This window comes from Globicephala melas, chromosome 14, assembly GCF_963455315.2.
Source record: "Globicephala melas chromosome 14, mGloMel1.2, whole genome shotgun sequence".
In the NCBI taxonomy this organism is placed as follows: Eukaryota; Metazoa; Chordata; class Mammalia; order Artiodactyla; family Delphinidae; genus Globicephala; species Globicephala melas.
In genome coordinates, this window is record NC_083327.1 from 61734685 (window position 1) to 61749207 (window position 14523).

Genomic DNA, 14523 nt, shown 5'->3' on the forward strand with positions numbered 1-14523 from the left:
TGTGCTCTGCATCTCTTTCCTTTGAGTAAAAGCACTCATGGAGCTCCCTCTCTGTGTACTTTCACTTCAAATGAGTGTGAGTGGTTAGAAAACAAAAGGCCAGTTCTACTTGCCCATGATATAAAATCTCCACTGAGAGAAAAACAAAAGGAAATATGATGAACTTAGAGCAAGGAGGTTTCAGGTTAGATAAGATAAATACTTTCTTTACTATAAGATACAGAAAATATGGAAATAGCATAGTGAGAAAAGGGCTGGGATCTTCATCCTTGATCAAGCAATGATTCTACTCTGTCCCTCTTGGTTTTGACTCAGTCATGCGTTCTTGTTGGCACTGATTGGAGTTTAACCCTTTCATTTGCTTATCTTGAGCCCTATTTGGATTATGAGCAGTTTGGGGCCTGGACCATGTCCCCTGGGCAGATGGTAAGGCCCACAGAGCTGGTGAGTGGAAGTTGTTAACTAAGTGGCATCAGTGGGATCTACCAATAAAGGTAATCTGTAAGACGTCTTGGCAAAAACTTGTCCTCATAATAATCTGCATGTGCAGCATCATAAGATAGAACAACCTAGAATATTTGTAACTCTGATCACTAAAGGTGAGCTTTCAAACACTTTGCTGTGGCATGTTTCCTAGCAGAGAAAGGAGAATTCAGAGGGTATGTCGGGTCCTTTTTATTTAATAGCCTTATGGTCTAGCAGAAGTTCAGCTTATTTAAGGGAAGACCAGACTCTCGGGTTATCCAAACTTCTTGTCCTCCATACTGAATTATTTTTTTAGAAATTCTGTAAAGCACCATTTGTATCACTTTGACTAATCTTCTTCTGGCTTTCAGTTTAGGATTTGGGCTTCCACAGACTGCTAACAGTCCCAGCCAAAGTATCTTTAATGATTTGTGATGTTGAGCAAAGGAAAAACCCTAAAATCAAGGTCAGGGACAGAAGGGGAAAGGAAGATGAGATCCCATGAATTAGGAAGACAGTGTTAAATTCTCAGAACAGACATAGGATTCAAACATCATTCACCCTCGTCCCCTCAGTGCCTTAAAAAAGTAGAATTTCTGTCCTATTGTAACTGCAGATTGGTATTTCTCAATGAACCAAGATTCCCAGAAGTTTTCGTCGAACATCTGCTTCCAGCCTTGTCTAATCCTCAGCAAAGCTGTGATTTTCCTATGTGCAAAGACCCACTGGGGGTGTCATGAAGGAGGCAAAGAATTATAGTTAATGTTTCATAAGCTCAAAATACTAACCAGTAGAGTTCCTGGAGGAGAGAAACTCCAATCTTCCTCTTTGTATTCTCTACATTGATTAACAAAGTGTCTGAAATGTGCAGTGCTTTGTAAATATATGTTGAAATAAGTGAATGACTAAATGATCCAATTGGAAGACCAATTATGGTCGAGGTCACAGGAGAAGACCTAGTGCTGAGGATGGCAGAATCTGAGCTGGGTATTCAAGGATGTGTAGTGACTGCACTTTCCAATAGGATAAACATGAGGCACATGTAGCTAGTTAAATTTAAATTAATTAGGTTAAATAAAATGGAAAATTTAGTTCCTCAGTTTTCTTGATCTGATTTCAAGGGGCTACTATAGTGGGCAGTGCAGAGAACATTTCCATCATTGCAGACAGTCCCAGTGGTCTAGACAGAGAGGAGCAGAAATGGACAGAAGCACTGCAGACCATCCCCCTGCCTCGTAGACCAGCTTGATCCCATAGAAGGTGAGAATATGAGGATCTGTTGAGGCCCCTGTACACCATGCTAAAAGCAGAGAACATGGCAATGGGAGTCATCTTAGAAAGTACAATTAGGGCAACATGTATAACTGAAGCAGAAGAAATACGAAAGAAACTAGCTAACAAGCAAAAAACCGGAATGAGTTATAAAGAAACCAGATAAAGAAAATGTGGTGTATGTGTACAATGGAATACTACTCAGCCATAAAAAAGAATGAAATTTTGCCATTTGCAACAACATGGATAGACCTGGAGGGTGTTATTCTTACTGAAATAAGTCAGACAGAGAGAGACAAATACTGTATGTTTTCACTTATCTCTAGAATCTAAAAAATAAAACAAATGAATGAATATAACAAAACAGAAACAGACTCACAGATACAGAGAACAAACTAGAGGCTACTAGCAGGGAGAGGGATGGGGGAGGGGCAAGATAGGGATAGGGGATTAAGAGGTACAAACTTCTAGGTATAAAATAAATAAGGTACAAGGATGTGGGACTTCCCTGGTGGTCCAGTGGTTAAGACTCCGTGCTTCCACTGCAGGGGGCGCAGGTTTGATCCCTGGTCAGGGAACCAAGATCCCACATGCCGTGCAGCCAAAAAAAACAATAAAATAAAGATAAATATTAAATTTTTTAAAAAGGTACAAGGATGTAATGTACAGCACAGGGAATATAGCCAATATTTTATAATAACTTTAAATGGAGTATAATCTATAAAAATATTGAATCACTGTGTTGTATACCTAAAATGAATATAATATTGTAAATCAACTATTTTTCAATTTAAAGAAAGAAAGAAAGAAACCAGGCTAGAGTCAGGCAGAGTGAAAGTAGGGAAAATAGATGTTTCAACAGAGGAGTAAACAGGATTTGCTTCCTCAATACAGAGGGTAGAGGGAAGGGAAAAATCAAAGACAACTCCTCCAAAGTGTCAGACTTAACTGAAAAATCACTATTAACAGAACTATGGAGGTGAGGAGTAAAACCAACTTTAGGAGAATTCATTTTAATATTAAATGGTGTCATGCTCTGCCCTCAGAAGGCTATTATCATCTGACTTCCCTGAACTCCTCAGTTAAGCCAAAGTGATTTCCTCACATCAGTTTTGAGAATCACGAGGGCCCGAGAGACCATGGGAGCCATGGCTAAAGTCTTAGGGAAAATGACAGACATGTGGCATCTCAAAAGATCCTAGCTTAATGGTTAAGTGCAGACCCTCTGAAGCCAGACTTTCTGGGTTGGAATCCAGGCTCCCCTCTTCACTGGCAGAAGGACCTTAGGTCAACATATTTCCCTACGCTTCATCTCAATTTCCGCATCTGTAAAATGGGGGTTATAGTGAGGCTGTTATGAGGATTAAATTAATTAAATAGGTAAACTGCTTAGAACGTGCCTGACACACAGTAAGCATGATATAAATGTTATGTGTTTCTCTCCTCTAGTTTAGAGGAGTGCACTCACAACTGAACTCAGCTAAGTGTTTCTGAGACCCAGCTTCTGTACTGATTAACCAGATTGTTTTTCCCAATGAAGTAATTATGCACAATTTTTCACCTTCAGGAAGAATTGATAAAATACTTTGATAAAGCTTTGCATGATGTATTTCTTTTTTGCTCTAGCTGATGGAGACATTAAAAAGAAAGATCATCCTGAGCTTTATACTTTCTTTAACCTTCATTTACACTAAGTAAAACTTTAAGGAGTAAGAATGAAAGATACCAGACCCTTATTTTGGATTAATTTTGTAGCTACAGAGATGCTCTTCAAATGAGATCTTTCTACTTCCTCTTCCCGATTTCCTGCCTACTAATTATTCCCGGTTGTTCAGGTGAAACCAGATGAGGGTCAGGCAGAGTGAAAGGAGGGAAAAAGCATAAAACCTGTTTTCTTAATCTGCAACTTAAAACCAGAACTTCCATCTCATATTAGGAAACTGGCCATTCGTTTTCTTGTTTTTATAGATTTTTGTTCAAAAGCTTATTCTAATCCCAGAGCATACCTATTACAATGAGCCTATTGTAAATGATCGTCGATACTCTGATATTTTAAATTTTCGCAGAAGCTACCGGAGCAGGGCAGAGCCAGTTGTTGCTAAAGGGTTCCTAGTGATAAGGCAGGGAACAGTAATTCCCAGATAACTTCATCCAACTAGATCATTAAAACTATCAACACTCATTCTTATAGGTTCTCGATTACCAATGTGTTTCTTCTTTTTTCTTCTTAGGTGACCTTGAACAGAAATTTGAACTGGAAATCAGTCCTCTTTGCAATCAACAGAAAGATTCAATCCCTAGTATACAAATTGGTGAGTTGAATTCAATTTTAATTTTAAATCAACAGTTTCAGCACCTCTGCTAAGAGTCACTAAGAAGATCTACACACAGCTTTCTCAAGATCCAAACGAGAGGTTTAATCAATGGCCCTTTGAATGGCTGAGTCCAAATGAACACTCTAGTCATGACTAATTACCAACTGAGATGAAAAATAGGGTAAAGGCTTTGTTACAGACCCTTAATAACTAAACTGTATTAACTTTGTAGTTCAGAATTGAATCAAAACCAAATGAGTAGAGGAAAGTAACAAGAATCAACTATTGGCTGCTGAAGATTGGATTAGCTCGCACTCTCTTTAGGACATGAAGGGTGGGAAATCTGCAGTTCAGGATCCTTCCAATTTGGTCATTACCCTTCATCCTCAATGCTCAATACTAGGGGCTTGGTCTCCAGGCCCAGGCCCCACCAGCCATGTGACATGGGATCCCATGCTTCTCTAGTCTTCACTTCAAAATGGATTTTCAGTCTCATTCTCTTAGGACCACACTCTCAAGTGTCAATTGCACTAAAATGTTAAACGGTGATGTTAATGCCTCTAAAGTAATTGTTTGTTTCTATCACTCCTTGAAACACTCTACCAATTCCATCTATGTTTAAAGCAAGTCTTTCTGTTCCTTGCAGTTCCCTCCAATTAAAACCAAACTCAGCTGATGGACACTTAGGTTGCTTCCATGTCCTGGCTATTGTAAACAGAGCTGCAATGAACATTGTGGTACATGATTCTTTTTGAATTATGGTTTTCTCAGGGTATATGCCCAGTAGGGGGATTGCTGGGTCATATGGTAGTTCTATTTTTAGTTTTTGAAGGAACCTCCATACTGTTCTCCATAGTGGCTGTATCAATTTACATTCCCACCAACAATGCAAGAGGGTTCCCTTTTCTGCACACCCTCTCTAACACTTATTGTTTGTAGATTTTTGACAATGGCCATTCTGACCAGTGTGAGGTAATACCTCATTGTAGTTCTGATTTGCATTTCTCTAATGATTAGTGATGTTGAGCATCCTTTCATGTGTCTGTTGGCAATCAGTATATCTCTTTGGAGAAATGTCTGTTTAGGTCTTACGCCCATTTTTGGATTGGGTTGTTTGTTTTTTTGACACTGAGCTGCATGAGCTGCTTGTATATTTTGGAGATTAATCCTTTATCAGTTGCTTCATTTACAAACATTTTCTCCCATTCTGAGGGTTGTCTTTTCTTCTTGTTTGTAGTTTCCTTTGCTGTGCAAAAGTTTTTAAGTTTCATTAGGTCCCATTTGTTTCTTTTTGTTTCTATTTCCATTTCTCTAGGAGGTGGGTCAGAAAGATCTTGCTGTGATTTATGTCATAGAGTGTTCTGCCTATGTTTTCCTCTAAGAGTTTTATAGTGTCTGGCCTTCCATTTAGGTCTTTAATCCATTTTGAGTTTATTTTTGTGTATGGTGTTAGGGAGTGTTCTAATTTCATTCTTTTATATGTAGCTGTCCAGTTTTCCCAGCACCACTTATTGAAGAGGCTGTTTTTTCTCCGTTGTATATTCTTGCCTCCTTTATCAAAGATAAGGTGGCCATATGTGTGTGGGTTTATCTCTGGGCTTTCTATCCTGTTCCATTGATCTATATTTCTGTTTTTGTGCCAGTACCATACTGTCTTGATTACTGTATCTTTGTAATATAGTCTGAAGTCCAGGAGCCTGATTCCTCCAGCTCTGTTTTTCTTTCTCAAGATTGCTTTGGCTATTCGGGGTCTTTTGTGTTTCCATACAAATTGTAAAATTTTTTGTTATAGTTCTGTGAAAAATACCATTGATAGTTTGACAGGGATTCCATTGAATCTATAGATTGCTTTGGGTAATGTAAAAAAATAAATGAAATAGATAACTAATAAGAACCTGCTGTATAAAAAATAAATAAATAAAATTTTAAAAATAAAAACATGTTGCCACATAAGTGAAATATAGCAGTTAAAGGCTGCATGTTAATTTCAAGATTTGTTAGAGCAGAGATAATAAACTTACAAAAAAAAAAAACCTCAAAACTTTAACTCTTTACTTATAAACTATGGCCCTGACATGTACCATTTCATGTTCTTCACCAGTTCCCACAGACCTCAGACAGCTTAACACATTCACAGTGTTGCAAACCTCTGCAAGCTCAAGGCTTAATGCCTGGAGATTGGGAGTGAAAGGGTCACCTGAAAACATCAGTTGAAAACTGAGAAAACCAGAGCCAGTTAGAAAGATATGCTTCCAATTACTGAGGGTCAGGTTGAACCCACAGTCCCACAAAAGAGTCACAAAGTCAACCTAAGGAAATAAGAACAAAATTTATCTAGTTTAAAAAATTTGAAGGGAATATACAAATGTTAAAATAGATGTGTTGGAACTCTGAGATTACTGGTGATCTTTTTTTTTCCAAAATGCCCTTAATATCGTTACGTTCTTTTTACAATTAAACCGATTCATCCACCTGAAAAAGGGAGAGGGGTGTTGTTATAAAAAATAAAACCCTGCAAGAATCCAGAGCAGATGAAGCTACAGAATTGCAGGGGAGGGGGAAGGGCATCAACATCAACAGAAATGCCTCTTTGGATCCAATGCCCTATCAAGTAGGAAATTCTGCAGATGCAATTCAAAAGGAATAGACCCCAACCAAAATCCTCATCCTGGGACCCAGCTTGCTAAATTCTGGCTAGAAAGAAATTTGCCAGGCACCTGTTAAAGACATTTTGAGCCCCCAGAGAAAAGCATTCACATTATTAAGCACACAACCTAGATTTACAAGACAGACTTGATTTCGGAGATTCTATTCTCTTGTTGTCATGAGAACACACTTATTTTGTCAGATCATATGTCCTGATTTTCAGCTCAGGAAAATGTGGTTACCATAGATACCTGTTTTTAAAATGGGATGGGGATTGAATGAAAAGGAAAATCCCATGGATGCTACACCAGCACACCAATAAAGAGAAAGAGGTGATTATAAAACAACCCTTAGTAGATAAATCTTTCTGTCTCTGTTCCACATCTCCCAGCTCTGTAGGTTCAAGGCTGGGAGGTGTGGTGTGCAGAGGTAGATCAGACTAAACTGGAAAAACCCAAACAGATCAACAGAATCTAATGGGAACTGTGGGCTCCAGGCTCCCAGACAAGGATTTTTCCAGTGGGTGCTAAATAATGCAGCTAGTTCCTCCGTTCTGATTACCCTGGGATTGAAAATGTCCCCTCTCTTTTTCCTTTCCCAATCCACAGTGAGGATTTCCTGAGAGCCATCTCAGGCTTAGACCTGATTTTCTGTTTAAGTAATTCATATTTACCCAAGTGAGACAGGGATTTAATATCCACCCCACACACACACCCATATTCCTCCCCTCTCCCCATCAAACTCTACATTTTAAAAAGAAGGCATTAAATCAGGGCTTCCCTGGTGGCGCAGTGGTTGGAAGTCCGCCTGCCGATGCAGGGGGCGCGGGTTCGTGCCCCGGTCCGGGAAGATCGCACATGCCGCGGAGCGGCTGGGCCCATGAGCCATGGCCGCTGTGCCTGCGCGTCCGGAGCCTGTGCTCCGCAACGGGAGAGGCCACAGCAGTGAGAGGCCCGCGTACCGCAAAAAAAAAAAGAAGGCATTAAATCAAATGAATCTCTAATTGGTGCAGCCTATAGAAAGATGAGGAGAAAGAGGCTTTCCTTCAATCCCTGTGTACTCTGAAGCCATCATTTCTCCCCTGCCCCACTCCCACCACTCCAGGAAGACAATATCCCGGCAAAGTCAGGCTCTACATCGCTTGAATAGAAGAGGGAGGTTTGCACAAATACACAAGGAACCTATGGGGCAGGCTCCCAAGTGCAGAAGCCTTTTTCATGTGAAAAACTGCCTCATGGTGTTTCTTCAGACTTTAAAATCACTCTTCTATCTCCTATAAGAGGTCTTTATATCTGACGAGTAGAAATACAGAGGTGTAATTCCAGAGTAATTTCAGGAAGAAAATGAGTTGATTTTTAAGTACTGGATTTTTAAATGTGGGATTTGTAACTTTTTTTATACTTAAGGTAAACCTGATAAATATTCACAACTTAAACTTCAGAATAGTATAATATTGCGCACTATCTTTTTAGATACCTAATATCTAATCTCTCTTAAGATGAAAGATATCAAAATTAGATATGGAGATTGTGAAGGAGGTGAAGAAAATTCAAGAATAGCAAGCAAGGACATTCCAAAATGAAATCCTTTCTTGCTGACTCCCTGTATGACCTTATCAAGATGTAGACAGTAAGTCACTGGCTTAACCTTCCTCCTCAGGTTCAGGTAATCTAAAATAATCTTATACTATTCAAATCATATTTCACATCTGGTGAGATGATGCAGGCATGTACAATAAAATTTTGCTTTGCTGCATTCTTTTTTCATCTCTATAGCATCCTCAAAGGCCAAGTATCTGCTGTTCGTCCAATAAAAGGATAATCAAATCAAGCCTTATAATTCACATGCCTGTAAACATACAGGGTTAGTTGTTGGAAGATTTCGTTAGCTGAAAAACACCTGCCTTTTCTCCCCATACCTACATTTCAGGGAAATACAATAAAAACTAAATATATCCAAATTTGTGATGAGTCCAGTTATTCCAGCCTAGACTGGAAGTTATCTTTGCTTTAATAAATCATGTTTAATATGGAAGGCACATTAACAGTGAAACATGGTTAGAAAGCAACAAGGCTAAAATAATTAAGAGAACAGACATGCAAACAAAGAAGTCTCGTATCAATCCATCTTATCTAGTCATTCAAGCAGAACATTTATGCAGGTAAAAATCTGTATTGAAGATGAATGAACTTTTATTACCTACACCTAGTTGTTTAACATAATTGAAAGTAAGACAAAACTGTGAAACGATAATCCTGAAAAAATACCCTACGGAGTAGATGTATCAATTCTTCAGATGGTCTAAAGCAACGAGGTGCCCCTTCCTGGTATCATTTGCTCTTTCCTCCCATCCCCCACCCACCGTCCTTAGTTCTAGCACAAACTTTTTTTTACTTTTTTCTTTATATGTCTTCTCCCTTCTTCAAATAATAATAGCCAATACTTATTGAGTGTTTATTATGTGCCAGGAGCTTTCTAAGCATCTTCACATGTGTTAAGTCATTTGATTGTCGTAACAACCCTATGGGTTTGGTACCCTTCTTAACGCCTTTTTACAACTGCAGAAACTGAGGCACTGGGAGGTTAGATGCCAAGCCCAAGGTGACATATCTTATGCTTCGACACTGAGGGCAGGGACTGCATCTTGGTGGCCTTCTTACGCACGGGCCCAGCACATCGTGGGCCCAGTCATGTTTGTTAGGGAGGACGAAGTAGGTCTTACTGCCCTGCTGGTGATGAGCTTGGCCTTGCCTGTTCCAGGTTTCATGACCTACATCGTGGAGCCCCTCTTCCGTGAATGGGCCCGTTTCACAGGACACAGCGCCCTGTCTGAGAGCATGCTAAGCCACCTGGCGCACAACAAAGCCCAGTGGAAGAGGCTGTTGCCCAACCAGCGCAGAAGCAGCAGCGGTGGCGGTGGCAGCGGCGGCCCAGACCACACCGGCCCAGGGACCGAGGCTGAGGGGCAGACCGTGACCGAAGGCGACGCCCCGTAGTGCCAGCCAGGCCTGCCCCCTGCTCTGCACACTGAGAGTGCCAGCCTCCTCACCCAGAGGCCTCTGGGAGGGCAGATGCTCTGAGGGGCTCTTGCCGGTAAACCCAGCCCCTCTCTGGGTGTCGTCCTGGGGCTCTTTGGAACGCCACCCTCCTCCCGCTCACCTGCCTCCCTTTTTCCAAGTGTACAGAAGCCATCCGTCACCTCAGCATTAGCTGCCGAGATAAGCAGCTCCATTCCGCCATGAGGGAGCTGATTCCAGGGGCCGGCTTGGCCCTCGAGGTGAAGACTGGGGAGTAAGAAAGAGGTGCTCCTGCCGTGGGCCCCTCGGGTCCTGGGTCACACTGAGACAGGCGGCACTTCCTAAGTCCAGAGCATTTTTAGCGTTGGCCCTCGGACTGCTGATCTGCATGACAAAAACACCAGCATATTTGGAACTCCAAGGATATTGGTTTCAGGTGCAAGAGCACAAATGAGAGCGTGAGAGAAAGTACCTTCTATTTTAATAATAATTATTATTATAAAAATAATAATAAATCTTTTTAACTTTTCTATTTTATGCACTAGACAATGGATCTAAGACTATGGGCAAACATTACTCAATGTACCCAAACTCGAACAGGGGGTTCACTGTTTTCTTACGGACTTTATGCCATTTTGGGTCAGAGATTTGGCATCTTCTCAATTAAGAAACCACGTTTCCTATCCGATCCAAGGGGAAGGTGCTGTACAGTTCATTCCTCTGCACCATTTGCCAATCTGTCTTTTATCGATAACTCAGATTCAGTGACATGTTTATATTCACACCTGTACATTCTCTGTAAATATCAAGCGCTACTGATTCCCATGCCAAAATACCTGAGTATTATGGGATTGCTACCTGTATAAACAATGGCACTGTGAACAGAATACTGTTAGTTTTAATACAAGAGAATGCATTTGTAAATATGGTATAGAGTTTATTAATATACTATTGTTTGCAGATAAAGGCCTTAACTTTAAACATCTTTCATCTTCTGTAAGCTGCCCAACTTAAATCCTCACAGATGTCCTTCTGAACTGCCTTCCCATGTCCATCTTTATGCTTTCCAGCTAAGGTCACAAAGCAAAACTGAATAAAGTCTTTGAGGAAATATTTTGGAAACTTCACATGCATTCCGCTTGAGACCATAGTGTTTAATCTGTGGCACCAAGCATTGTTTCCTCAGATGAACAAGACCCTTCAGCAAGCCTGAAGTCACTATCAACACAGCGATGTTGCACTCTGTTTTAACAAGCCAGCTGATAAGCTTGTGTTTATACGACTCTTGTCATGGACATGGCAGAGTGTCAGCCTCGCGGGACACATAGCAGGTCTCACAAACCTTCCGTGACCCCGTCATCTATCCATCAGGGACTTCCCTGCTCCCCTAGCACGCTGTCGTCTGTTCTGGCTACAGTACCAAAGCATCTCTGGTTTATGGTTGGCGTGCATTTCTTTGGTGTCAATAGTAACTGGATTTTCCTTTTTCCTTCATTTCATGTGAACAACTACGCAACTGTTTAGCAGACGTTAACATAACTTAAGGAAAGAAAATATTTCAGTTGTCTGATAGAATTTACCTTCCTGGGTAGGTTTTTGTTGCCATTTTTTCTGCATATACTTGGCCGGAAAATCAATTTATTACAGCATTCTTCTCTAGTCAGCTAAACTCTGTGCATTGAACATTTTCTTTATAAGCTCTAGCATAACTAATGTTAGATGAAAATTGGCAATGCCCCCTTTCTTTTTACCTTAAACAATGTGGTAGTGGGAGAATGATACTATGATTGTTTCTGCCACTATCAACGTGTTTCGCAAGCTGATAGAATGTCAGCTAACTCTCATTTCCTAAGTGCAACTCTTTTTTTTTTTCTTTCCTCCTAACGTACAAATGAAATGTTAGAAACTTGACTGGATTGTATTAAGTTCCTGCAGAAAGACTGAGGCTTGCAGAATAAAGGTTTAGAGGAAATTTGGAAAGTTAGTCGTACTTTCATTAAAGCAGAAGAGATTGTCAGATGGTACTAAAGAAAGTGTGAAAACTTCATGAAATGGGTGGATGATAAGTTGAAATTATTGATATGGGTAAGAAAGGAAGTTGTGAAAACGTAACACTAACTTTGGGTTTTTTCCTGTAATAACTATGAACTGACACATGATTTTTTATTGCTTTAATACTCTGAAGCTCTCAGCTTGGTGAAGCCCCGAAAGAGAATGTATTGAATGTATTTCTGCTTCCAAACCTCTCTTATTTTGGTTTGGGTTGGGCTTTTGAGTAGTCTATTTTTAATGTACATGAGATCAAATCAAGGAAAGCAATTACTGGGGAAGATACAGTAGAGATAAGAAAGAAGATGCTATTTTAGCTAATGGAGCCTCTACTTTGAGTTTAGGAAATGGACTTTGTTTAAACTATATTTATATAGTAATTTAAATAAATAAGACTGGACGTGGTTTTAGTAGTTCCAAATTTATAGGACAAAAGTGTATTAGGTCTTGAAGAAGAGCTCACAGAGAAAACTACCAAATATCTAACAGTTGAGCCTATGAAGCAGCTACTAGTACAATACAAATTTGAAGCAAAATGAGATGTGATGTATAAACTAGATACATTTGTCTCCTTCTTTCAACCATCTGGAGATTTCTTGAGTTTCTCATTTTTTGACAAAAAAGAAAAAAGAAAAAGAATATGAAAACTCTTTTTTTTCCTGCCTACTGGTGGCTCTCTAGCAATATTTCAATAGAAGGTGTCCAGTGTCCAATTACTAGTTAAGACACAGCTGTTGGATTATCCGTGGGCTTTATCTTCACATTCTTTTTCTCTTAGTCCCTGGACCATCACAAGCTGACTTTCCGAGTTTAATTCCTTCAATGCTTGAGAAGAAAGGAATCAAAAAGCTATTTTTAGTAAGTGAAAGCTAAAGTTAAAATCAAATTAAGAGAGAGAGAATAGATATCACTGCCAGGCCTGATAGGCAAAGCCTTTTTCTTTTTACAGCACCTGTGAACAGTCAGAACCTTGTTCCTGGAACGCTGACCTCCCCATAACTCCCTGCTAGGCTGAGTGAAAATCCTGCTCTGTTTCTACCTGCCTAAGGCTTCCCGCAATGGGATGTGGAGCGTGTCCTGCAAAGCTGTCACCAGGTAGTGCTTCCTACAAGCCACAGACTTGTTTTGTAAACTTTTCTCATGTTGAATCAGATCTGCTCACTGATTTGAACATTGGTTATGAGCTTGTATCTCACTGTATTTCTTATGCTTTGTTCTTTTACGCAAACCCTTACAATTGTGTTGTTTTGTGTACACACGTGAGGTTTGGAAAAAAAAAAAACACATCTTGTGAATTTTTGCTCAAAATGTGGCCGAAATATCCATTGGCATGTCTAGATAAACAATTAAAAATAAAGATAATTTCTTAAAAATATTGCAATATGAAAATATTCTGATTCTCACCAGGTAACATGTTACCAGCCAACCAATCAGATTCAAGGTCAAGGTCAAGAGCACAGATGCAGCCATGATCCACGGGACTCATTCCACCAGGGGCTGCAGAAACAGCCATGTCCATGAAGCCATCATTTGCCAGTTAGTACCAAGATAGGGAAAAAGGGCCACCATTCAGCTCTGCATTTCCCCTGAGTTCTGATATTTTTCTGATCCACATTTGTCAAATTCATATATGAATGAGAATGAGGTACAATGTTTTAGGTTGTGGAAACATAGTGGACTTACTTGTGAAAACTATGGTCTTGCATTTCAGGATTGAAAGCCAGCAAGAACAATAGAACAGTTCAGGCAGGACAACTGAGTGTCTAAATCTATCTGGAAATGGAGGAGGAAAAAAAAAAACCCACCACCCATGGTTCCCAGGAACAGTCTTATATCTTTACATAGTCTCCTCACGTACATTTTGTTAAGATTTGTATTCAGAATCTCACTGATACCCTAATGCTTCTCCATGTCTGAATGCAAAGTCACTTTTTTCATTTGTCCATACTCCGTATCATCCAATCAAAATCAAAAGTGGGACCCCAGGGCTTCCCTGGTGGCGCAGTGGTTGAGTCCGCCTGCCGATGCGGGAGACACGGGTTCGTGCCCCGGTCCGGGAGGATCCCACATGCCCGCGGAGCGGCTGGGCCCGTGAGCCATGGCCACTGAACCTGCGCGTCCGGAGCCCGTGCTCCGCAACGGGAGAAGCCACAGCAGTGAGAGGCCCGCGTACCGCAAAAAAAAAAAAAAAAAGTGGGACCCCCAGTGGTTTCCCAAGTAAAGGTCAGACATGACTTTCAAATGTACCCAGGAACCTAGCAGACACATCGTCAAATAGGCCAAGCCTATGTAAGCAATTGAATTTAAATCAATTTTTTTTAAAGAAAAATCTTTTATTGCAATAAATATAGTATATGCTGTTTCATACCAAAGAGGCAAAATAGAGCTATTTATTTGTATTTATATTTAAAGTATATTTTTAAAGAATAGTTCAATTGGCAAATTTTTATTATCCAAATATTAATATTAAAAATGACAGAAAATGTCTTAAGTGTGAAAATCTACGTGGTGCCAATAAGCAAAATATTTTGTAGTGTCCTTTAATCTGTTTTGTGTGTATGTATGTGTGTGTGTGTGTGAATTTCCATAATACAGAAAAACACTGGCATTCGTTCTTCTCTTTGGTAATGTATGTTCATTTGTGTAAAACTATAAATTTCAACAAACAATATTTGTTGCTCTCAGTCTCTCACAAAATATCTTTTTATTTACATGTAGAAATGTAAGCAAGTAAGTGTATTTGTACAAGCTGTTTTGCT

At 39.9% G+C, this 14523-nt stretch overlaps 1 protein-coding gene across 3 annotated transcripts in view; it reads left to right on the top strand.

Moving 5' to 3' along the window:
• The window catches only part of PDE7B (phosphodiesterase 7B), a 337178-nt gene extending 324088 nt beyond the window's left edge, over positions 1-13090 (top strand). For all 3 annotated transcript variants that reach the window (XM_030853384.2, XM_030853383.2, XM_060283815.1), the window contains 2 exons: positions 3969-4049; positions 9459-13090. In XM_030853384.2, the coding sequence (XP_030709244.1) occupies positions 3969-4049; positions 9459-9694 (317 nt within the window). In that variant the 3' untranslated portion in view covers positions 9695-13090. The remainder of the gene's footprint in view (positions 1-3968; positions 4050-9458) is intronic.
• The last annotated feature ends 1433 nt before the right edge of the window (positions 13091-14523 follow it).